Below are 25,761 nucleotides of genomic sequence, written 5' to 3'. Positions count from 1 at the left end.
TGCCATTTGACAGTACAGCATTCCCTCATGACTGTACTGGAATGTCAGCTTAGATTTTTGTGCTTATATCCTGGAGTGGGACTTAAACCTTGTGCTTCAGAGGCAAGAGTGCTACCGACTGAGCCACAGCTGACACTTATACAAGTACATGTATACACATTTCCATGTTATTAATATATATCAAAAAGAGCAATGATCCTAATACTGACCCCTGAGGAACACCACAGTATACTTCCCTCAAGTTTCATAAACAACTGTTCACTATGCACAGCTTTCAGGATCTTAGTCAATTTTGTATCCATGCTGTCCCTTTACTTTTGTTAACAAGTCTTATTATGTAGTACTTATCAAATGCCTTTTAAAAGTCCATAAGCACAACATCCACCACATCAATAACAAATATAGAAAATGCTGTGCACAATTTGCACTTGGATTGCCGATTGCACCCAAAGTGGAAACTCTAACCCATAAAGATTAACAGGAAGTAGAAAAAGGAGGCTTATTACAAACATACAGTTCACAATACAGGAGAGAATCAAGTTGAATACAGTAAATACAGAGGAGATCTAAAAAAGGGAATAAGAGGGGCAAGATCAATGAACGATGTAAAAGGGAATCCAAAAGTTTTTTTTATAAATACATAAATAGTCAAAGGGCAGTCAAAGGACCTGAAATGTTAACTCTGTTTCTCTCTCCACAGATGCTGCCTTGACCTGCCGAGTATTTCCAGCACTTTCAGTTTTTATTTCAGATTTTCAGCCTCTGCTGTATTTTGCTTTTGTGTTATATTTCAAGTTTCCACTCAAACTTATTTGCACAATCACAAACCTAAAATCTTCCATGAACCAGTGCAATTGGACAGTGTTTTTGAACATAATTGTTTATTTTTTGCATTAATGTTTATTCCTTGATCTATTTAAGAATGGTAAACCTGGTGCAGTTTTATTAATACTGTTGAAAATGGGCTTATCACAAAAAATAAGTATTTTTAATCAGAGTGTCTAGTCCACCACCTGAGTAACCTAATTTTGAATAATTGAAAATGACTTTTAAAAATTATACAGAACCATTTACTAGTTTTATTGATGTACAGTAGTCAGTTCTTAGTAAGTTAATTTTTAAAAATATTTTAAAGCTTTTTAAAGGTGTTTGTTAGTGTCCTTGCGACTAAACAAACCAGCTTCATTTTAACAGGCTGCTTGAAGGCCCGCAAATGGGCACAATTAGTGGAAACGCACCGTGGTAATTAATTCAAACTGGGATCGTGGCCAGTTTTGTAGGTGGGACTGGCTTCCAGCATGATGTTTTTAAACCAATGCAAGAAATCGCAGAAACTCTGTTTGCACTGGACATAACTTGTGCTTGAAGTTCCTCAATCTTTTGCACTGGTTTGGCCCATTCCAGCAAATTAAACCAGTGCAAACTAGTGGAAACTCTACTGCAAATTTTTTAGTCATCCAGCAAGCTCTAGCTTTGGATGCTCTTCCATTCCCCCTCATTGGAATGTGTCTATTTGGTACCCGAACCATCTCCTCTTTTGAAGAACTCCCATTGCTCAATTACTGTTTTACCTACTGATTTTTGATTCCAATCCACCTAGACCAGATCACTTTTCAGCTCACTGAAGTTAGTCCTCCTTCAGTTAAGTATTTTTACACACCAGAGGTGGATTGGTACAGTTTGGTCATTTCCAAATTAAGGTGTGCCTGGACCTGTACATTCAGCTGCCAGGTATGGCCAATCCACCTCAGTCAGCAGAAAACTTGCCTCACAATCCTCTTTCAAATTCTTCTCCCTAGAAAAAGTTAAAGAGGTGCATTTGATCCAATACCTATTCTATGAGTTTAGGTGGCAGCAATGGAAACTCCAGCTCTGCAGCTCCGCACTAGGCTATCCTTATTCAGTGAATTGCCTGCCCAGCAAGACGATCAGGAACCTCAGTCATCTGGTAAATGTCTATCATTAGTGTAACATTTATGCCTTTAATTGCCTGCCTAATATCCTGACCCTCATGCATACATTCCACAATGATAGGGCAGATCATACTGAGTGAAAAATCTACCCCTCCTTCATTATATCTTTCCAGGTGATGCAGGCAGGGAGGCTGCAATTAACATCCCATGTATGTCAGTGTTGAGTCCATCCTGGATATCTGTGCGATTGATACAGTTGGCAGTCCCTGCCAGTCATTGGCAACCCAGATCGCAGACTGCCTCCCCTCCCACCATGTACACTGACTGTGTTACAGAATCAGTCACCGAGGGAGGCCATTGTTTTTGGTTGGGGAATTGGTTACTGAGTTTATTCAAATGGTCAGATTATTTTATGTCAGTGTCTTGTGACGTACTGGGATCTTAGCGATTTTACCAGCACCTGTCAGATAAAGATAATTGCATTTGCAGAGGTTTCTGCTTAAAGATACCACATTGCATATCAATACAGTGTGCAGCATGAACAAGCACAGAGTGACACGCACGTGTCTAGATACACAGTGTCAAGGCAATGGATCAATAAAAGGTAGGAAGAGATCTTTGACTGCAGCTCTGTGCCGATGCCGTACACTCTCCCCTTGTTCCTTTATGATCTCCTGTGCAGACGAACGCAGTGCCACATTGTGTGAAACAGGTGTAGGTGTATCAAAGGGGATCTGGGCAGTGCTCGGGGTTCTGGGCCCTTTCACTTTCACCTTCTTTGGAGTGCAGTCCTGTTCAAACAAAAAAAAAATGAATCAGCGAGAGGGGTGAAAATATTCAGCTTATCCTGGAGTACACCAGGTAAATGAACAATAACATGTTACACTTCCAATGATAGCGTGCTAGGAAGAAGCAGATTAGATGCATACATATGTGGCTTGAAAAATGGTGTAGAAAAGAAGGCTTCAGATTTCTAGAGCACTGGTATGAACTTTAGATGGGAATGGGTTCCATTTAACAAACCAGGACCTTGGCCTCCCAGAGAAGGTAAATAGAGCAGTGGAAGATGATTTAACCTAAAGAATCACAAAATGATTCAGCACAGAAGGAGGATATTTAGCCATAGTGCCTGTGCCAGCTCTTTGAAACAGCTAACCAATTAGTTCCACTCCCCTGCCTTTTTCTTATCGCCCTGCAGATATTTCCGTTTCATTTATACATTCAATTTCAATTTGAAATTTACCATTGAATCTGCTTCCTCCACCCCTACAGGCATTGCATTCCAGATCACAACACTGACTGAGTTAAAAAAAAGTCTCCCCATCTCCCCTCTTGATTCTTTTGCCAATTATCTTAAATCTGCTCCCTGGTTACCCACCCTCCTGTCAGTGAAAACCGTTTCTCCCAATCGTCTCTATCAAAATCTCTAATGATTTTCAACACCTCTATCAAATTTCCTCCTCACCTTTTCTGCTCTAAGAACAATTCCAGCTTCCCCAGTCTCTCCACATAGCGGAAGTCCCTCTTCCCTGGGACCATTCCAGTAAATCTCCTCTGCACTCTCTCCAAGGCCTTCAATCCATTCTAAAGTGTAGTGCTCAGAATTTTAGATGAGTGTTCAGATTAGTGTTTTATAAAGGTTTAGCTTTACTTCCTTGCTTTTGCAATCCGTGCCTTTATTTATAAGAACATGAGAAATATAGCAGGAGTAGGCCATTTGGGCCCCCCGAGCCTGCTCCGGCATTCAATAAGCTCATGGATGATCTGATTGTGGCCTTAACTCCACTTTCTGCCTGTCCCCACCATAACCCTTGACTCCCTTGTCAATCAGAAATCTGTCTAACTCAGCCTTGAATAAATTCACTGACTCAGCCTCCACTGAGTCCTGGGGAAGAGAATTCCAAACAGGAACAACGGGCTAAGGATCCCTACCCACTTTATCAACAGATTTCTCAACTTGTCCTGCCACCTTTACAGATTTTTATACATTTAATCCTAGCTCTCTTTGTTATCATATTCTATTAAAATTGTATCAGTTAGTTTATATTGCTTCTCCTCATCCTTCCTACCAAAATACACAGGGAAGGGGCAGATCTGAAGGCATTTGGGGAGGTGATAAAAATAAGGGGCAGATAGGAAAATGGTTAGTGAAGGAAAGAACAAGTAAAAGAGTAATGAATACAGCACTTTTAGTCCTGCCACTCCTGAAACTTGCATGGCCGCTGTCCATGGGCTCACTCCTGCAGCAGGTTTCCAAGCTGCATTCATAATGGTGCAGATGGCCACCGATTTTATTGTTAATATTTGACACCATTATGACCGACTCCCACCCAGTTGGACTGATGGGATCAGGAGTACTTCAGTAATGTCTGTTCGTCTGCACTTACACAAGTGGAGTGGGGCCAAGGATTTTCTGACCGCTTTCCTGGGTTGAATGGCTGGTGCTGGTATTGGCACAGTGCCGTGGGCCTGAGCACCTCCTTCTATATTTCTCTGATTCTATGTTTTGTGACCCCTTAAATAGCAATACTATTTCCAGTAATACTGACCCTCCAATGGCAGTGATATCCCCAAAAACTGTGACGTATCGATAGGCAGTGATATTCCAATAACAGTGACCCCTCCAACATCAGTGATAGTCCCAAAACTGATCCCTCCAATGGCAGTGATATCCCCAAAATATTGACCTCTCCAATGACAGTTACATTCCCAATAACAGTGACCTCTCCAATGACAGTGATAGTCCCAAAATTGCCCCCTCCAAAGGCAATGATAGTCCTAATATTGACGATCCAATGGCAGTGATTTCCCCAATAACAGTGATGCTGTTCAGTGCAGAGATAGTCCCAATAACAGTGACCTCTCCAATGGCAATGATATTCCCAATAACAATGTCCTCTTGAATGACAATGATATTCCCAATAATTATGTCCTCTTGAATGACAATGATATTCCCAAGAACAATGTCCTCTGGAATGACAATGATATTCCCAATAACAATGTCCTCTTGAATGACAATGATATTTCCAAGAACAATGTCCTCTTGAATGGCAGTGTTATCCCCTATAAATGTCTTTCCCAAGGCAGTGATATCCTCAATAACTGTGACCCCTCCAATGGCAGTGATATCGGAATAACACTATCCTTTCCAATGGATGAGATAGTCCAAATAACAGTAACCTCTCCAATGGCAGTGATATTCCCAATAATCTTGACCTCTCCAATGGCAATGATATTCCCAATTATATTGACCTATCCAATGGCAATGATATTCCCAATAATATTGCCACCTCCAATGGCAGTGATATTCCCAATAATATTGGTATCTCCAATGGCATTGATATTCCCAATAATCTTGACCTCTCCAATGGCATTGATATTCCCAATAATATTACCACCTCCAATGGCATTGATATTCCCAATAATATTGCCACCTCCAATGGCAGTGATATTCCCAATAATATTGGTATCTCCAATGGCATTGATATTCCCAATAATCTTGACCTCTCCAATGGCATTGATATTCCCAATAATATTACCACCTCCAATGGCATTGATATTCCCAATAATCTTGGCCTCTCCAATGGCATTGATATTCCCAATAATATTACCACCTCCAATGGCAATGATATTCCCAATAACAATGTCCTCTTGAATGACAATGATATTCCCAATAATTATGTCCTCTTGAATGACAATGATATTCCCAAGAACAATGTCCTCTGGAATGACAATGATATTCCCAATAACAATGTCCTCTTGAATGACAATGATATTTCCAAGAACAATGTCCTCTTGAATGGCAGTGTTATCCCCTATAAATGTCTTTCCCAAGGCAGTGATATCCTCAATAACTGTGACCCCTCCAATGGCAGTGATATCGGAATAACACTATCCTTTCCAATGGATGAGATAGTCCAAATAACAGTAACCTCTCCAATGGCAGTGATATTCCCAATAATATTACCACCTCCAATGCCAATGATATTCCCAATAATATTGCCACCTCCAATGGCAGTGATATTCCCAATAATATTGGTATCTCCAATGGCATTGATATTCCCAATAATATTACCACCTCCAATGGCATTGATATTCCCAATAATCTTGACCTCTCCAATGGCATTGATATTCCCAATAATATTACCACCTCCAATGGCATTGATATTCCCAATAATCTTGACCTCTCCAATGGCAATGATATTCCCAATAATATTGCCACCTCCAATGGCAGTGATATTCCCAATAATATTGGTATCTCCAATGGCATTGATATTCCCAATAATATTACCACATCCAATGGCATTGATATTCCCAATAATCTTGACCTCTCCAATGGCATTGATATTCCCAATTATATTGACCTATCCAATGGCAATGATATTCCCAATAATATTGCCACCTCCAATGGCAGTGATATTCCCAATAATATTGGTATCTCCAATGGCATTGATATTCCCAATAATCTTGACCTCTCCAATGGCATTGATATTCCCAATAATATTACCACCTCCAATGGCATTGATATTCCCAATAATCTTGGCCTCTCCAATGGCATTGATATTCCCAATAATATTACCACCTCCAATGGCAATGATATTCCCAATAATATTGCCACCTCCAATGGCAGTGATATTCCCAATAATATTGGTATCTCCAATGGCATTGATATTCCCAATAATATTACCACCTCCAATGGCATTGATATTCCCAATAATCTTGACCTCTCCAATGGCATTGATATTCCCAATAATATTACCACCTCCAATGGCATTGATATTCCCAATAATCTTGACCTCTCCAATGGCAATGATATTCCCAATAATATTGCCACCTCCAATGGCAGTGATATTCCCAATAATATTGGTATCTCCAATGGCATTGATATTCCCAATAATATTACCACATCCAATGGCATTGATATTCCCAATAATCTTGACCTCTCCAATGGCATTGATATTCACAATAATATTAACAACTCCAATGGCAATGATATTCCCAATAATATTGCCACCTCCAATGGCAGTGATATTCCCAATAATATTGGTATCTCCAATGGCATTGATATTCCCAATAATATTACCACCTCCAATGACATTGATATTCCCAATAATCTTGACCTCTCCAATGGCATTGATATTCCCAATAATATTACCACCTCCAATGGCATTGATATTCCCAATAATCTTGACCTCTCCAATGGCATTGATATTCCCAATAATATTACCACCTCCAATGACAATGATATTCCCAATAATCTTGACCTCTCCAATGGCATTGATATTCCCAATAATATTACCACCTCCAATGACAATGATATTCCCAATAATATTGCCACCTCCAATGGCAGTGATATTCCCAAAAATGGCCCCTCCAATTGCAATAATATCTGCAATAATATTGACCTTCCAATGGCAGTGACAGTCCCTAAAAGTGGCCCCAACAATGGCAGTTAAATCCACAATAACAATGACCTCTCCAAGGGCAGTGATATTCCCAATAATTTTGATTCACCAATGGCAGTGATATCGGAATAACACCATCTTGTCCAATGGCAGTGATATTCCCAATACTGACCTGACAATGGCAGTGATATCCCCAGTAACAAAGAACAAAGAACAGTACAGCACAGGAACAGGCCATTCGGCCCTCCAAGCCTGCGCCGATCTAGATGCCTGCCTAAACTAAAACCTTCTGCACTTCCGGGGACCGTATCCCTCTATTCCCATCCTATTCATGTATTTGTCAAGATGCCTCTTAAACGTCGCTATCGTACCTGCTTCCACCACCTCCCCCGGCAGCATGTTCCAGGCACTCACCACCCTCTGTGTAAAGAACTTGTCTCGCACATCCCCTCTAAACTTTGCCCCTCACACCTTAAACCTATGTCCCCTAGTAATTGACTCTTCCACCCTGGGAAAAAGCTTCTGACTATCCACTCTGTCCATGCCGCTCATAACTTTGTAAATCTTTATCATGTCGCCCCTCCACCTCCGTCGTTCCAGTGAAAACAATCCAAGTTTATCCAACCTCTCCTCATAGCTAATGCCCTCCAGACCAGGCAACATCCTGGTAAACCTCCTCTGTACCCTCTCCAAAGCCTCCACGTCCTTCTGGTCGTGTGGCGACCAGAATTGCACGCAATATTCCAAGTGTGGCCTAACTAAAGTTCTGTACAGTGGCAGCATGACTTGCCAATATTTATACTCTATGCCCCGACCGATGAAGGCAAGCATGCCGTATGCCTTCTTGACTACCTTATCCACCTGCGTTGCCACTTTCAGTGACCTGTGGACCTGTACGCCCAGATCTCTCTGCCTGTCAATACTCCTAAGGGTTCTGCCATTTACTGTATACTTCCCACCTGCATTAGACCTTCCAAAATGCATTACCTCACATTTGTCCATATTAAACTCCATCTGCCATTTCTCCACCCAAGTCTCCAACCGATCTATATCCTGCTGTATCCTCTGACAATCCTCATCACTATCCACAACTCCACCAACCTTTGTCTCATCTGCAAACTTACTAATCAGACCAGCTACATTTTCCTCCAAATCATTTATATATACTACAAAGAGCAAAGGTCCCAGTACTGATCCCTGCAGAACACCACTAGTCACATCCCTCCATTCAGAAAAGCACCCTTCCACTGCTACCCTCTGTCTTCTATGACTGAGCCAGTTCTATATCCATCTTGCCAGCTCACCTCTGATCCCGTGTGACTTCACCTTTTGTACCAGTCTGCCATGAGGGACCTTGTCAAAGGCTTTACTGAAGTCCATATAGATAACATCCACTGACCTTCCTTCATCAATCATCTTTGTCACTTCCTCAAAAAACTCAATCAAATTAGTGAGACACGACCTCCCCTTCACAAAACCATGCTGCCTCTCGCTAATAAGTTTGTTTGTTTCCAAATGGGAGTAAATCCTGTCCCGAAGAATCCTCTCTAATAATTTCCCTACCACTGACGTAAGGCTCACCGGCCTATAATTTCCTGGATTATCCTTGCTACCCTTCTTAAACAAAGGAACAACATTGGCTATTCTCCAGTCCTCTGGGACCTCACCTGTAGCCAATGAGGATGCAATGATTTCTGTCAAGGCCCCAGCAATTTCTTCCCTTGCCTCCCTCAGTATTCTGGGGTAGATCCCATCAGGCCCTGGGGACTTATCTACCTTAATGCTTTGCAAGACACCCAACACCTCCTCCTTTTTGATAATGAGATGACTGAGACTATCTACACTCCCTTCCCTAGGCTCATCATCCACCAAGTCCTTCTCTTTGGTGAATACTGATGCAAAGTACTCATTTAGTACCTCGCCCATTTCCTCTGGCTCCACACATAGATTCCCTTCTCTGTCCTTGAGTGGGCCAACCCTTTCCCTGGCTACCCTCTTGCTCTTTATATACGTATAAAAAGCCTTGGGATTATCCTTAATCCTATTTGCCGATGATTTTTCATGACCCCTTTTAGCCCTCCTGACTCCTTGCTTCAGTTCCTTCCTACTGTCTTTATATTCCTCTGTTCCTAGCCTTCCAGCCCTTACGAATGCTTCCTTTTTCTTTTTGACTAGGCTCACAATATCCCGTGTTATCCAAGGTTCCTGAAACTTGCCAAACTTATCCTTCTTCTTCACAGGAACATGCTGGTCCTGGATTCTAATCAACAGACATTTGAAAGACTCCCACATGTCAGATGTTGATTTACCCTCAAACATCCGCCCCCAATCTAAATTTTTCAGTTCCTGCCTAATATTGTTATAATTAGCCTTCTACAATGGCAATGACATTCCCAATAATTTGACCCTCCAATGGCAGTGATATTCCCAATAACATTAACCCACCAATGGCAGTGCTCTGACCAATAAGAGTGCCCTTTCCAATGGCAATGATATCCCCAATAATAGTGGTACTCAATAATAGCAACACCCTGGTGATGACAGGGGTGACACTGCCAGTGGAAATGTCACAAGCAGTGTCAGTGGACTATTATAACTAGGGTTGTCGCTTTTATTGGTGGTGTCACTGTGACTGTGTGAATTCACAGTCCCTAACAGAACGTTGACTGATTAGTTCTGCTATTTTGGACAATACCTGTTTCTTGTTTCTTCGCTTCTCTGGTTTTTTCTCCAGCTCCCTCAGAGCTTTCTTGTGCCACAGCTCCATGCAATGCATGTGAGCTTGCTGCTGAGAATGTAGAGAGTTCAGTCTCTGGGCCAGATTGTGCTTAACCCGTACTTCCTCCGAAGTTGGTTTGACAGTAAGCCATGGAGCCTGCATCATGATCTAAGACAGACAGAGAAAAATGAGAAATTCAAAAGGAATGCATTCATTGCCAGTGGAAATAGCAATTGAAACTAATCCTGATGCACTCTGTTTGTGAGTTGCTGACATGCCAGTGAGTGTTTCTGTTGTGTATCTATGGTGTAATATTGAGTGACAGGATTGGTAGCAGTCCAATTATCATGAGTGATGCAGCTGGAAATCATCCAATACCATGTTAGCTCTAAATGAAACCATGAGAGGTTCTGAGTTATGTCAGCTGTGGCTCAGATGGGAGCCTTCTCCCCTCCCTTAGAGGTTATGCATTCAAGTTCCACTCTAGCACTTGAGCACAAAAATCTAGGCTGACACTACAGTGCAATATTGCAGGAGTGCTGCACTGTCAGAGGTGTTGACCTTTGGATGAAATGTTAAACTGAGGCCCGATCTGTCCTTTCAGGTAGATGCAAAAGATCCCATGGCATGATGTTGAAGAAAAGCAGGGAGTCTTCCCAGTGCGCTGGCCAATACTTGCCCCTCAGTATCAGTAAAAACCGAGTACCACATGGCTGTTAGTGGGAGTTACTATGCACAAATTGGCTGCCATGTTTCTTACACTACAACAGTGACTGCACTTTAATAAAAGTACTTAATTGACTGTAAAGCACTTTGGGACATCTTGTGGTTGTGAAAGGCATTATAACAATACAAGTCTTTCTTTTTTCTGCCACCAGCAAGACTAAGTTCAACTGTCTGAAGCTATAACATCCTCTCAGTTATATGTCTTGACACAGTGAGTACAGGGGAGGAACTCTCAGGGTGAGTAAATCAGGTGAGTAAAGAGCAAATAATTTCTTTCTCTAACAAACACAGTCTTCAATCAGAGAACCCAGAGGCAAGTAAGGGAACACGAGGCAATTGATGAGTAGCTGGTGAGATTTTTATGTCCAGATCAGGGACAAGTCTTAAGTTTATTTCTGGTAAGCTTATCAAGTCGCCAAAGAAGTAAAGGCATGGCAAGGTACCTCAGTCCTGTCGAATGTACAACATGTGCCATATGGAAAGCACTAAGAGCCTTCTTGCGACCTGGACTAAAGGCCTGCTCAGGTTTGCAAATGAAACCTGCCCGATCCCGACAGAACCACATCTGACCCGTCCCAAGCCCTTCCATTTTTTCCCACGCCCGACCCGACCGTCAGTTAACCTACCTTCCATTTTTCACCTTGTTGCTGATCTGCACAAGCTTAAAATAACAAAACCACCTTTCTAGTCCAAAAATTACATTAACATTGGAGCCACTTACTGGAGGTGGTGATAGAGCGTGTCCGACCTGGCCCGACCCGAGCCGAGCCCTAATGCCGGACCCAGAAGTGCGACCCGACCCCGACACATGTCGTCAGGTCCCTTCAGGTCCGGTAGCCAGCCATTAACCTGGACAACCACACGTGCAGGAAGTGTCAGCTTTAGGAGCTCGAGCTCTGGGTTTCAGAGCTTGAGCAGTTGCTGCTGTCACTGTCATGCATCCATGAAGTTGAGAGCTCCATGGATAGGACATTTCAGGATGTGGTCACCCTGCAGTCATCTCAGTATCCTACCATTTATTGTGCATTCCCTTGCCTTGTTCGGCCTCCCCAAATGCATGTGTACAGATCCCTGCAGGTAGTGGGGTGGGTAGATAATGTGGTTAAGAAGACATATGGGATATTTTCCTTTATTAGCTGAGGCATGGAATATAAGAGCAGGGAGGTTATGCTAGAACTGTATAAAACACTGGTTAGACCACAGCTAGAGTACTGCATTCAGTTCTGAGCACATTATAGGAAGGATGTGGTCATATTAGAGAGGGTTCAGAGGAGATTTACGAGGTTGGTGCTAAGAATGGTGAATTTTAACTATGAGGAAAGATTGGATAGGCTGGGATTATTCTCTTTAGAACAGTAGGCTGGGGGTGGGGGGGGGCGATTTAATTGAGGTGTACAGAATTGTGAGGGGTCTAGACAGAGTGATATGAAGGACCTATTGCACTCAGTAGGTAGGTCAATAATCAGAGGCATAGATTTATAGAAATTGGTTGAAGAATTAGAGGGGTGTTGTGGAGAAGCTTTTTCATCCAGAGGGTGGTGGGTGACTGACACTCACTGTCTGAAAGAGTAGAGAAGCAGAAACACTGATGGCATTTAAAAATACTCAAACATACACTTGAACTGCTGTAATTCAGTTAACTGAATAAATCAGGAATAAAAAGCTTGTCTGAGTAATGGTGACCAGATTGTTGTAAAAACCCATCTGGGTTCATTAATGTCCTTTAGGGAAGGAAATCTGCCATCCTTACCTGGTCTGGCCTACATGTGACTCCGGACCTACAGCAATGTGGTTGATTCCTAACTGCCCTCTGAAATGGCCCAGCAAGACACTCAATTGCATCAAAAACCACTAAGGAAACGTCAAATAAGAATAAAACAGGATGAACCACCTGGCATTGAGCTAGGCACTGTCACACCTTCACTGTCACTGGGTCAAAATCCTGGAACTCCATTCCCAGCAACACTGTGGGTGTACCTAAACCACGTAGACTGCAGCTCTTCAAGAAGGTGTCTCACATTCGCCTTCAGAAGGACAATTAGGGATGGGCAAGAAATTGCCAGCGACGCAGACACCCCTTGAGCAAATTTTTAAAAACCCTGCAGGGCTATGGACTAAGAGCGGGAAAGTGAACTTAGGCTGGATAGCTCTTTTTCAGCTAGCACAGACACGATGGTAAGAATGGCATCCATCAGTGCTGTAAATTTCCATATTTCTATGCTGTTTTGTATTGTGGCTAGTTTAATGGCCAAAGCGTTCACAGGGCTACCTCACTGTCTTCCCTTGAGTTTTGATAGTGATAGGCAGAAACCAGAGTCAAAGGGCAGAGGGCAGGAATCATATATCATGAACAATGGTTCTAAACTGCAGACAAATTGAGACAGAGGGGGAGACTCTGCTGAGTGTAAAAAGTAACACAGTGAAACAAAGGAGTATGAGATCATTGGGTGTGGAGCTCACATAGTGAGACAGTGGAGGGAGGGACCACTGGGAATGAAGGTAATACATTGAGGCAGAAGAAGCAGTATGAAAGGGGAAGCCTGCAGTAGGCAATAGGGGAGTCGAACCTGTCTGTGTTGCAATGGGAGAGTGGATTCTGGTGGATTCTGTCTGTGTTGTAATGGGAGAGTGGATCCTGCCTGTGTAATAATGGGAGAGTGGATCCTGTCTGTGTTGGAATGGGAGAGTGAATCCTGTCTGTGTTCCAATGGGAGAGAGGATACTATCTGTGCTGGAATGGGGGTGCGAATCTGCTTTGTGTTGTAATAGGATAGTGGATCCTGTTGTGTTGTAATGGGAGAGAGGATTTGGTCAAGTAATAGGAGAGTGGATTCCACCTATGTTTTAAAGGGAAAGTGGATTCTGTCCATGTTGTAATGGGAGAGTAGATCCTGCCTGTGCTGCAGTGTTAGAGCGGATCACTTATGTGTTATAATGGGAGAGTGGATCCAACCTGTGTTGTAATCGAAGAGTGGATTCAGTCTCTGGTGTAGTGGGAGAGTGGATTCCACCTATGTTGTAAAGGGAAAGTGGATTTTGTCCCTGTTACAATGGAAGACTGGACCACTTCTGTGCTGTAACTGGAGAGTGAATTCTATCCGTGTTGTAATGGGAGAGTGGATCCTGTCTGCATTTTAATGAGAGTCAGTTCTGTCTGGTGTTCTAAAGGGAGAGTGGATCCTGTCTGTTTTGTAATGGAACAGTGGACCCTGTCAGTGCTGTAATGGGAGAGTGGGTCCTGTCTGTGTTCTAAACGGAGAGTGGATCATTTCTGCATTGTAATGGGAGAGTGGACCCCACCTGTGCTGCAATGGGAGAGTGCATTCTGTCTCTGGTGTAATGGAAGAATGGGTGCTGTCTGTGTTGTAATTGGAGAGTGGATCCTGCCTGAGTGAATTCTGTGTCTTGTAATGGGAGACTAGATTCAGTCTGTGTTGTAATGGGAGAGTGGAACCAGTCTGTGTTGTAATGGGAGAGTGGAACCAGTCTGTGTTGTCATTGGAGACTGGATCCTGTCTGTGCTGTAATGTGAAAGTGGATTCCCTCTGTGTTGGACTGGGAAAGTCAATTATGCAATAAGAGAGTGGATTCTGTCTGTGGTGAAACAGAGGAGTGGATCCAGTCTGTGTTGAAACAGGAGAGTGGATCCAGTCTGTGTTGTAAAGGGAAAGTAGATTCTGTCGGTATTGTAATGGGGGAGTAGATCCTGTCTGCATTGTCATGGGAGAGTGGATTTTGTCTATATTATAATAAGAAAGTAGATCCTGTCTGTGTTGTAATGAGAGAGTGGATTAAACATGTGTAATAATGGGAGAAGTAATCCTGTCAGTGTTATAATGTGTGAGTGGATCCGGTCTTCCATTGTATTGGGGGAGTGGAACCTACCTGTGTTGTAATGCAATAGTGGCTCTTGTCTGTATTGTAAAGGGACAGTGGATCCTATCTGTGCTGTAGCCAGTTAGAGGATCCTGCCTATGTTGTAATGGCCCTCCACACGTCTCTAAACCTGGCCATCGGTTGGTCAATGTTCCTAGCTGACTCTACCCTACCTATGTTAACCTTATCCTACCCATGGGACTTTAACTCTGGACTCTAAGCTATTGTCTCCTCTCGAATCCCCATTCATTACCAGGACATATCTATCCTATTCTTGCTAAATGGCCTATGCAATTTGAGTTTTCCTGCGTCTATTCACATGTGCATTTTGGTTGCTGCTCGAGTCCATTGTTCCAATTTCCCTTTTTTTCTTTTCCTTTTATACCTCCGATGCTTGCTCTCCTGTCGGCATGCCTCCCTTCATTTCTCCCTATCTTCTCTCTTCCCAAATCCCTATCCCAACCCTTCAGTCCTCCTCGGCCTTTCTACTGCCCTGCTGCTGTCCCAGGCTTTACTCCATTTTAAATAAGCATACAAGCTTCTCTTGGCCTCCTTCAAAGGGGCCATTGAGGCACTCATTGCTGCCTTGTTACAAGCAGCAACCTCAACTGCCCCATCCTACTCTCACCAAACTTCCCGCCCAGTACACCCACTCAGGGTTAATTTTTCCTACCTCCTTCCCATCCTATTCACCGGTCCCAATGGAGACCCATTGGGCTTTGCCAGTGGATCTCCTTCCAGAACGTCTGTTCACTTGTGAACAAGGCCCTTACCATCCATGAAGTTATTGAGAATGATTGCATTGGGATCATGGCCTTTATGGAATGAGGGGTGATGATACCTTCAGCTTAAACGAAGCCTCCCCATTTGGCTATATCTTCCACCTCTTGCCCTGCTCACTCCATCGTGGTGGCAGTGTGGATCTTATCACCAAAATCTTGGTTGTCCCCTTACTCCCCAGCACCTTCTCCTCCTTTGAGCATCTCACCTTGTTGTTGTGCCATTGCTAAAACCAACCATTTCCCCCTCCGCAACATTGCCCGATCACACCCCTGTTTCAGCTCATCTGCTGCCGAACCCCTCATCGATGCCTTCTTTACCTCTAAACTTGGCTTTTCCAATGCACTCCTGACCGGCCTCCAAACTTTCACCCCCAGAAGCTTGAACTCATTAAAAACTCTGCTGCCCATAAGCTACCCGGGCACTAAGTTTTGTTCAACTATCACCCTTGTCCTCACTGACCTACATTGACTCTGAGTCCAGCAACACCTCAATTTTAAAATTCTCATCCTTGTTCTCAAATCCCTCCATGGCCTCACCCCTCCCTATCTCTGTAATCTCCTCCAGCCCCACAACCCTCCAAGATAGCTGCGCTCCTCTAATTCTGGCCTCTTGAGCATCCCCGATTTTAATCGCATCACCATTGGAGGCTGGACCTTCAACTGTCAAGGCTCTAAGTTTGAGAATTTTCTCCCTAAACTGCTTCATCCCTCTACCTCATTTATGATGCTTTAAAACCTACCTCTTTGACCAAGCTTTTGGCCTTCTGCCCTAATATCTCCTCGTGTCTCAGTGCCAGATTTTGCTTCATCTGATGCCTTGAGGTGTTTTATTACATTAAAAGTGCCATATAAAAACAATTTGTTGTTGTTCCACCCCTCTTGTCTCATTTTAAATTATTGTTCTCCACCACCCATCCAGTACCACGCCAAATTTCACACCAGGATATTTTCACTGTTTTCCTCCCTCAGCCTCTGCACTGAACGTCTCATCCTCGATGATTTCAAACTCCGTCTCTACTTATCATGCTCTCTCTCCTCCTTAAATCTCTCTTTCCAAATAAACTGCCCGACCCATTTTCAAGGCCAGCCCCTTGACCTTGCCATCTCACAGGATGTTTCTACTCTTATCGTATCAATCACAGATAAGACCATCTCTGATTACTTTCTTGTATCACTCTTCACCCACATCCCCTTCCCCTTTCCCCTCTTCACACTTCCCTCTGTCTCCACCCCTAGAAAAACTTTTCACCGAGTCGCTTACAACTGAACTTTTAAATTCCTAACTTTGGCTCACTATTCACCAGGATATTCCTGCAGTTACTGAAATGCTCAATCACACCCTGACTTTCATATTTGATGCCCTAGACCCTATTAAAACCATTACTCTCTCTCACACTGGTCATTCCCCCAGTACAGCATTCATCTCTCCTTTAAATCCAAGGGACACAGGCTTGAAACATTTATGGCAGCCAACTGGTTTAGCTATCTATCACCAAATCTGGTGGGAGCAGATAAAGCATTATTAGGACCTGCTCTGATCTGCTAAAACTGCTCACTATTCCCGGATCATCCTGGAATGCAAAGATAATTCCCAGTTTCTCTTCTCTACTACAAACCATCTTCTTAAATCCCTCTCCGCTGCCTCCTTCACCCCCACCTCCAACAAGTGCGAGGAGTTCACGGACTTCTTTGTCAGTAAGACTGAAACCATCCTTTCAGCAGCCTCTGACCCTTCCCTCCCTTCCTTTAGACCACCGGGCCAAACTTTCCTTAAGGTTGTCCCTGCCCTAGCCCTGAATTTGCACTTTCTCTAGTTTCTCTTCTACTGATCCTCATGCCTTGCTCAAGCTTATCTTGTCCATGAGATCCACCTCCTGCTCCCTCCACCCTATTTCTATTAATCTGCTGACCACCATGTTGTTGATATTGCTAACAATTATGTCTCCTCAGTTATGGTTTCCCTCCCCTTCAAATCTCCGGTCATCACCCCTCTCCTCAATCCTTGGCCCTCTGTTCTTACAAACTACTCTCCCATCTCCAATTTTCCTTTCCTCTTCAAAGCCCTGTCACCTCCCATATTTGTGCCCATCTTTCTCTGAGCTCCATGTTTGAATCCCTCAAATCAGTTTTCCGCCTCTGCCACAGTACTGAGATGGCTCTTATCAAAGTCCAAATGGAATCCTATGTGACTATGTGGTAAATTATCCTTCCTTGTCCTTCTTATCTGTTTGCACCTTTGATACACGCCATCCTCCTCCAACGCCTCTTTTCCATCATCCAGCTGGGTGGGACTGCACTCACCTTATCCATTCTATCCTTATCTATCTAATCATAGCCAAAGAATCACCTGCAATGGCTTCTCTTCCCACTCCTGCACCGTTCCTCTAGAGTTCCCCAAGAATCTAACCTTAGCCCCCATCTATTCCTTATCTACATACTGACGTGCGGCAACATCATCCGAAAACACAGCGTCTGGTTCCACATGTACATTGACGACTCAATTCTACCTTAGCAGCACCTCTCTTGACTACTCTAATTTGTCACACTACTTGTCTGACATCCAGTAATGCATGAACAGAAGTTTACTCCAACTAAATATTGAGAAGACCAAACCCATTCCCTAGTAATTGACTTTATCGCTCTTTGGTAGCTCGGTGTAGCGGAACCAGATTGTTGCAACCTGGTGTTGTATCTGACCTTGAGCCGAGATTGCGACCTCATATCCTCGCCATGAACAAGAGCACATACTTCTACCTCTGGAACATTGCCCAACTCTGGCCAAGCCTCAGCTAATCTGCTGCTGAAACCCTCATCCATGCCTTTGTTACCTCTAGACGTGACTATTCCAATGCAGTCCTGCCCAGCCTCCCATCTTTCTCCCTCCATAAACTTGAACTCATCTAAAACTCTGTGGCTTGTGCCCTAAGTGGCACCAAATCCTATTTAGCCACCAACCCTGTACTCGCTGACCTACAGAGTCTCTTGATTTGGCAGTTTAAAAATTCTCATCCTCCACAATCTCGCCCCTCCCTAACTGTAACCTATTCCAGCCCTGCCCTCTTGAGCATCCCTGATTTTAATCGCTCCATAATTGACGGCATGTTTTAAGCCACCTGGATACTAAGCTCTGAAATTCCTTTCCTAAATTTCTCTGCCTCTTTACCTCTCTTTCTCCTGCTTTAAGTTGCTCCTTAAAGCCTACCTTAAAGCCTGCCTTTCTGACCAAGTTTTTGGTTATCTATCCTAACATCTGTGATTCATTAAATTTTGTTCGATAACACTCCTGTGAAATGCTTGGGCGATTTTACTACATTAAAGGTTCTGTATAAATGTTGTTGTCATTGGGCCAGTAAATCCCATTTGTGATGTAATGGGAGAATGGACCCTGTTGGTGTAGCTATATTGAGAGAGTATTGTATAGTTACATAGTAACTACTGCACAGAAACAGGCCATTCAACCCAAAAGGTCTGTACTGGTGTTTATGCTCCACACAAACTTCTTCCTACCTATCTCACTCTATCAGCATGTCCTTCTTTTTCTTTCTCCCTCACGTGTTTGTCTATCTTCCCCTTAAATGCATTTACGCTATTTGCCTCAACTATTCTAGGTGCTAGTTCCACATTCTAACCACTCTCTGAGTAAAGAATTCTTTATTGGATTTATTAGTGTCTATTATATTTATGACCCCTAGTTTTGAATTCCCTCACAAGTGGAAACATCAAATCCCCTTCATTATTTTAAGGAGCTCTCAGTCTTCTCTTTTCTAAAGAAAAGCGATCCAGCCTTTTCAGTTTTTCCTGATAGGTATAACCTCTCAGTTCCACTATCATTCTTGTAAATCTGTTTTTCACCTTCTCCAGTACTTCTATATCATTTTTTTAATATAGAGACAGAACTGCACACAAAATTCCAAGTGTGGTCTAACAAGAGTTCAATATAAGTTTAACATAACTTTGCTGTTTTTGAATTCTATTGTTCTGGAAATGAACCCTAATGCTTTGCTTCTATTTTTTATGGCTTTATTAACCTGTGTTTTCTACTTTTAATGATTTGTGAATCTGTACCCCTAGATCCCTTTACATCATTTAAACTCTTATTTTCTAAGGAATAGGTGGCCTTCTTATTTATCCTAGAAAAATACACTTCCTCAACTTAACTACATTGAAATTCATTTGCCATTTACACCCTTATTCTGCAAGTTATTAATGTCCTGTATTTAATCACATTCTTCCACAGTATCAACTATATCCCCAATTTCTATTGTCTGCAAAATTTTAAATTGTATTTCTGATTCCCGAGTCAAATAGTTTATGTAAATGGTGAACAGCAGTGGTCCCAGCACCAATCACTGCCCAACACCACTTCCCAGCTTCTGACAGTCTGAGTAGCTACCTTTAACTGCTCCTCTCTTTTTCATTTTGTAGCGGGCCTGCTTTCCATTCTGTTACCTGTCCCCTGGCTCCACATGCCTTGGCCTGAGTTATAAGTCTACCATGTGGTACCTTATCGAAGGCCTTTGAAAATCCAAATATACTACATCTACTGCATTACCCTGTCAACTCCTTCAGTTACTTCTTCAAAGAATTCAAAAAGGTTGGTCAAGCATGATCTTCCCTTTTAGAATCTACACTGACTACTGTTGATCATATTTTTGTTTATTAGATGCTTTTCTATTACCTCTTTGAGTAAAGAATACATTACCTTTCCTAGTACCAACATTAAGCTAACTGACTTACAATTCCCTGAGATGGTTCTATCTCAATTTGCAAATATAGCAAAAGCCAGCCCTCTGGCAAAATTTCCTTTTCTATATCTTAGCGCCTCTGCTATCTATTCCCTAGCTTCTTCGAGTATGCTTGGTAGCAATTCATCCAGATCAGAGGATTCATCCTTCCTAACTTTAGTTTAGTAATTATCTTATCGCAACCCTCCCCCGGCCCCATCTTAAATGTCTTGATTTTTTAAAAATCTCTTTTTCTAATGTCATGTCCACCAAGTTAGTCTCCCTGGCAAATAACGAGACAAAGTAATTATTTGATATTTCTGCCATTTTGCTGTCATTACTTGTGAGTTTATTTTGTGCAACCTTTAGCGGCTCTATCAATTCCTATTTTAATTTTCCTCATGTTAACTATGGGCTGAATTTTACTAGCCATTTGAGGACAGACTGGGAAGTGGGAAGACTGCCAAATGGCCCGGGAAGGCATCGGGTGGCATGCCTGACATCTTTCTGCCGCCATATCATTTTGCCAGTGGCGGGGAAGGTGGCTGATGGCTTGCCACTCGGAACCCAATTGAGCCACTTAAATGGCCAATTAAGGGCATCTTCCCACTTCCCTCCTCATCCGGAGGGCCTGCTGCCACACGGGGAGACTATCAGGTAAATCCTGGCAGTCTCCCAGTGGGATCCAGGTGAGGAGCTCTCCTTTTTGGGCCCTCTTTGGCCCACAGAGGGGCCCCCAGTGGCAATGAGCACCTCCCACCACCTGTCCTCAGCAAACCACCTCACCCTTTCACCAGGGCTGCCTGACTGGTACCAGACCCCACTTACCTGACAATGAGGGCGCATGGCCATCGATACACTCTCATCCTTCAGGTGCAGTTCCAGCAATGGCCACCTCTCCCGGTCCTCTGATTGGGCTGGCAGCTGTTAAGGGTGGCCCACTGTCCTTAATAAGAAAAGCAGCGCCACTGGCAGCCATTTGATTGGCTTCTGCTGCCCAAAATGCGGCCCTGAGTCCCACTGTGCGCTGAATTGGGATTGCCCCCTGCTTTCGGCCCTAGCAGTGGGATTTCTTCCATCTTCACAGAATTTCAGCCTATTTCTTTTCATATTTTTTGATCATTTAATTTCAAAGTTCTTCTTTGCCTTCCTAATTTTTTGACTTCTTCTCTGACCTTTTTTTATTCCCTTTTGTCATCTCTCCTTTATTGTCTATGTAATTAGTGTATGTTTTTTCCCCTTTATCTACAGTTTTGCCCATATCTGTTTATTCATCTATGGTTGTGTCATTATTGGCTGGTTTCTTCTTGGTTTTTAGTGGAACATATTTCTCCTGAACTATGTTGATCCCCCTTTTAAGTGTTTCCCACTGCAATTAAAAGTCTTTTGTTAGGTCAATATCCCAGTTTACCTGCCCTCATTCCATTCTCATCCCCCTCAAAATTATTTTTATTGTATCCTATTACTTGGATCTTTGCTTTACTTATATATCCCTCAAACATTTTCTTAAACCTTATTGGCCCGGATTTTGCAGTAGTAATGATGGTGAAACTGTCAAAGCTCACCATTATTAATCCCCTGAATAGAAACATCAGGACTTTGCATGTGCGCACTTCAGTGAGGAAATTCAGAACTTGCTGTCAGTGATTCTATGCTTTTCCACTGTTGAAGTACCCCCAATCTGCTATCACGTAGAAATCACTGTACTGACAAGACCTTGCCATTTTACATAAATAGTCTCACTGTAAAAACTCTTGAAAATGTTGAATGAGCTGTAACTGTTTTTTTTTTAACAATGTATTATACTCATAATTACTGATGAACAGCCTCACTGACCCTGAAAAATGAATTTTAGATTTGTAGAACATCAAATTTGTCCATCATGATAAAAAAAATCCATGTTTACATTTTTTTAAAAGTTTGTTAATGGTATTTAAGCTTCTACCTTAATTCCATGTATATGTCCCAATCATTTATTTCACTCTATGTCAAATTTAATTAAAAATGAAGGACAATCAGTGTATTTTACTTCCTGGTTGGCTTTCTGTGAGAACACTTCAATGTGATTGGCTGCATACCCTGCTTGAAGCCATCACTGTTGCTGGATGCCTGGAGATTCCCTTGTCTTGGCATCAAAATCAAACTAACGTCAGGAAAAGGGAAATCCACGCCACAGAGATTACTAGATCTTAGTGGGCAGCTTCCTTCGAGGTCAGTGGCGAGCGCTGTTGACTCGCCACTGACTTTGAAATCCGGGCCATTCTGCTATGATCGTTGTTGCCTAGATGCGCCCCTATAGTTACTTCTTTTATCTGCTCTGGCTAACTTCTTATATTACTAGATCTAGCAGTGACTCCTCTCCTGTTGGGTTTCGTAAATACTGGGTAAGAAAGGAGTCCTGCACAACTGTAAAAACTCAACTCCCTTTTTCCCTTTCACTATCTCTTGTCAGTTTATTTGGGGGTAGTTAAAATTCCCATGATTATTTTTCTATGTCTATGTCTATGGATTCTGTTTGTGTTGTAATTGGAGAGTGGATCTTTACCTGGTGTCTCAGCACCAGCAATGGCTTCAGAGTGTTTAGATGGACTTTTGACTTTCCAGACGGATATGTTGTCCTCTCATGGTCTGCTGCAGTTTCCTGATTATCCTGTTCAGATTGTTTATCGCTTACTCCTGAGCCTTCCTGAGGACCATGTCTGGTTCGCTTACTTCTTGCTGCCGCAGTTTCCAGAGGAACATATCTGTTTTTCTTTTTTCCTGCTGCTGGGGCTTCCTGAGGACCATGTCTGGTTTTCTTGTCTCTCACTGTGTCTGTTGAACTTTCCTGAGGTCCCTGTCTGGTTTTCTTGTCTCTCGCAGTGTCTGTCAAACTTTCCTGAGGACTCTGTCTGGCTTTTTTGTTTCTCACAGTATCTGCTGAACTTTCCTGAGGATCCTGTCTGGATTGCTCCTCTCCCGGTGCTGAAGTTTCCTGAGGATCCTGTCTGGATTGATCCTTTCCCAGTTCTGAAGTTTCCTGAGGATGCTGTCTGGATTGCTCCTCTCCCAGTGCTGAAGTTTCCTGAGGATCCTGTCTGGATTGATCCTTTCCCAGTTCTGAAGTTTCCTGAGGATGCTGTCTGGATTGCTCCTCTCCTGGTGCTGAAGTTTCCTGAGAATCCTGTGTGGATTGATCCTTTCCCAGTTCTGAAGTTTCCTGAGGATCCTGTGTGGATTGCTCCTCTCCTGGTGCCGAAGTTTCCTGAGAATCCTGTGTGGATTGATCCTTTCCCAGTTCTGAAGTTTCCTGAGGATCCTGTGTGGATTGCTCCTCTCCCGGTGCTGAAGTTTCCTGAGGATCCTGCCTGGATTGCTGCTCTCTCACGCTGGCTGAGGAGTTTTGTTCAGGGTCCAGTTTGGAGAGTGCAACACTCTGTAATGGCTGTGGACGCAGAGCTAAGAAGAGGCTGAGACTCCCCAGGAGCAGTGACCTGTGGAATAGATCAGAGTCCATTGTTGAACTGGATAGTTGGACATAAACTGAATGTTCCTCATTGTGCCTGCAACTGTGACACTGCTTCACTGCTATGATGCCCAGACTGCAGCTGCCAGGCTTCTACACTAAAACCTTCTTTGCATGAAAATCAGCAAGGGGAAGTCACTGGTGCTGCATCCATGTGAACAAAGAGACAATAACAAAATCATCCCATCACTTGATACTAAACTGGCAACTCTTTAGTGGCCAAGGAATATGGTTGAACTCATCTGGAGTGTGATGAGACCCCATCTGAAGTACTTCATTCAGTTCTGGGCACTGTACCTCTGGAAGGATATTTTTGCCTTGGAGAGGATGCAGTGGAGATTCACCAGATGATGCCAACGCTAAATGGGTTAACTTATGAGGTCAGATTGCATAGACCAGGTTTGTATTCCCTTGGGTATAGAAGACTAAAGAGTGAGTTAAGATGATTGAAGGATTTTATAGGGTAGATGCAGAGAAACCATGGGCTGAAATTTATACATCCGCCGCTGTAATTAGTGGCGGACATAAACAATGGCAGCCTGCAATATTAAACACAGTGACTCATTTAAATGGCCGGGATGAATCCCCCCCGCCCCCCCGCCCCGATGACATGGAGGGGACGGGCAGTCCATCCCCAGCAATGGCATCAGCTGCCTTTACGCAGGCGCTGACACCATTTTTAAAGGGCTTCGAGCCTTATCGTTACATTTAAATATTTAAAGGAGAATGGATTTTAGAAAATTAAATTACTTGATCTTGCCCCTCTCCCACCACCCCTCCAACAACCATAGATTTAATTCCTGCTCTCTTCGCCCCACAAAATACTTATCTTGTGCACCTGACCTTCACCCCCAAAAATTCAGAAACTTCAAACTTTACCCCTTCCCACCATCCGCTACACCAATGAAAAGACTCTGATTCCGCTCCCTTCCCCTCCCGCACTGAAAAACGTATCTGCTCCCCCCTCCCCACCACAGTTCCACCTCAGAACCCCAGATGGGGATCCAAAGGCACGGGAGTGCTGGCCACCAGCACCAAGATTGCTCCGAAATGGACAGCAGCAGTGTCAGTTTCATTAATTCCTTTACTTAAATTTATTTACATGGGTAAATTTTTCTCCCGTTGTCGAGCGGTGGGGTGGCTGCCACAAAGCCTCACTGCCACTGGCAATATCAGGCAGGGCCTTCTCGGTGCCAAGGCCCATGGCGGGCCTCTGCCGGAAGCATTTTCAGCCCTCCCCCGCCACAGCCCCCCACGTCAGAGAGTCTGTAAAATTTGCCCCCATTTGTGGGAGTTTGCAACAACATTAAAATTAGAGCTAGACCATTCAGGGGTGATGTTAGGAAGCACTTCTTCACTCGAAGAATAGTGGAAATCTGGAAATCTCTCCCCAAAAAGCTGTTGAGTCTTGGGGGGGTGGGGGGGAGTGTCAATTGAAAATTTCAAAATTGAGATTGATATATTTGTTTTAAGCAAGAGTATTTAGGTTTATGGAGCCAAGGTGGGTAAATGGAGATAATATACAGATCAGCCAATGATATAATGGAATGGTGAAACAGCCTCAAGGGTTGATGACCTACTCCTGTTCCTCTCCTCCCATCTCTGGTAATTCCTGGGCACACCATCTGGGTTACACAGTTGGCACCATGTCCTAAGGACTGGTATACCAGCAGTGGTTCAATGAACAAAGTCTGATTAGGAGGTCTGGTCGTTACCAGCTTTACTGTGTCAGTGGGTGATACAGTCCTGTTTCACAAGTCCGAGTCCAAAGCTGTCCCCGGCCACTCTGCACACATTCCCCAATGGTGACTGGATTACAATCAGGACCATGAACCCTGTCTGATTACATAGGAGCAGGAACAGGCCATTCAGCCCCTCAAGCCTGTTCCTTTGATTAATTAGATCATGACCTTAACTCCATTTACCCACCTTTGATGCATATCCCTCGCTCCCCCGGCCTAACAAAAATCTCTCACTCTCAGTCTTGAAAATTTCATTCAACCCAGTATCCATAACTTTTTAAGGGAGAGATTTCCAAATTTCTAATACACTTTGTGTGAAAAATTGCTTTCTTGCATCACCACTGAACAGCTAAGCTTTAATTCTAAGAT

The 25,761-nt window shown here is 43.3% G+C and overlaps 1 protein-coding gene across 3 annotated transcripts in view; it reads right to left on the bottom strand.

Moving 5' to 3' along the window:
• Positions 1-227: 227 nt before the first annotated feature.
• The window catches only part of LOC137347803 (tetratricopeptide repeat protein 28-like), a 492,214-nt gene continuing 466,680 nt past the window's right edge, over positions 228-25,761 (bottom strand). For all 3 annotated transcript variants that reach the window (XM_068012797.1, XM_068012799.1, XM_068012798.1), the window contains 3 exons: positions 22,691-23,618; positions 10,014-10,205; positions 228-2,704 (listed from right to left, as the gene is read on the bottom strand). In XM_068012797.1, coding sequence (XP_067868898.1) covers positions 2,495-2,704; positions 10,014-10,205; positions 22,691-23,618 — 1,330 coding nt within the window. In that variant the 3' untranslated portion in view covers positions 228-2,494. The remainder of the gene's footprint in view (positions 2,705-10,013; positions 10,206-22,690; positions 23,619-25,761) is intronic.

Source organism: Heterodontus francisci, chromosome 32, assembly GCF_036365525.1.
Source record: "Heterodontus francisci isolate sHetFra1 chromosome 32, sHetFra1.hap1, whole genome shotgun sequence".
In the NCBI taxonomy this organism is placed as follows: domain Eukaryota; kingdom Metazoa; phylum Chordata; class Chondrichthyes; order Heterodontiformes; family Heterodontidae; genus Heterodontus; species Heterodontus francisci.
This window is presented reverse-complemented; position numbering and strand designations above follow the sequence as displayed.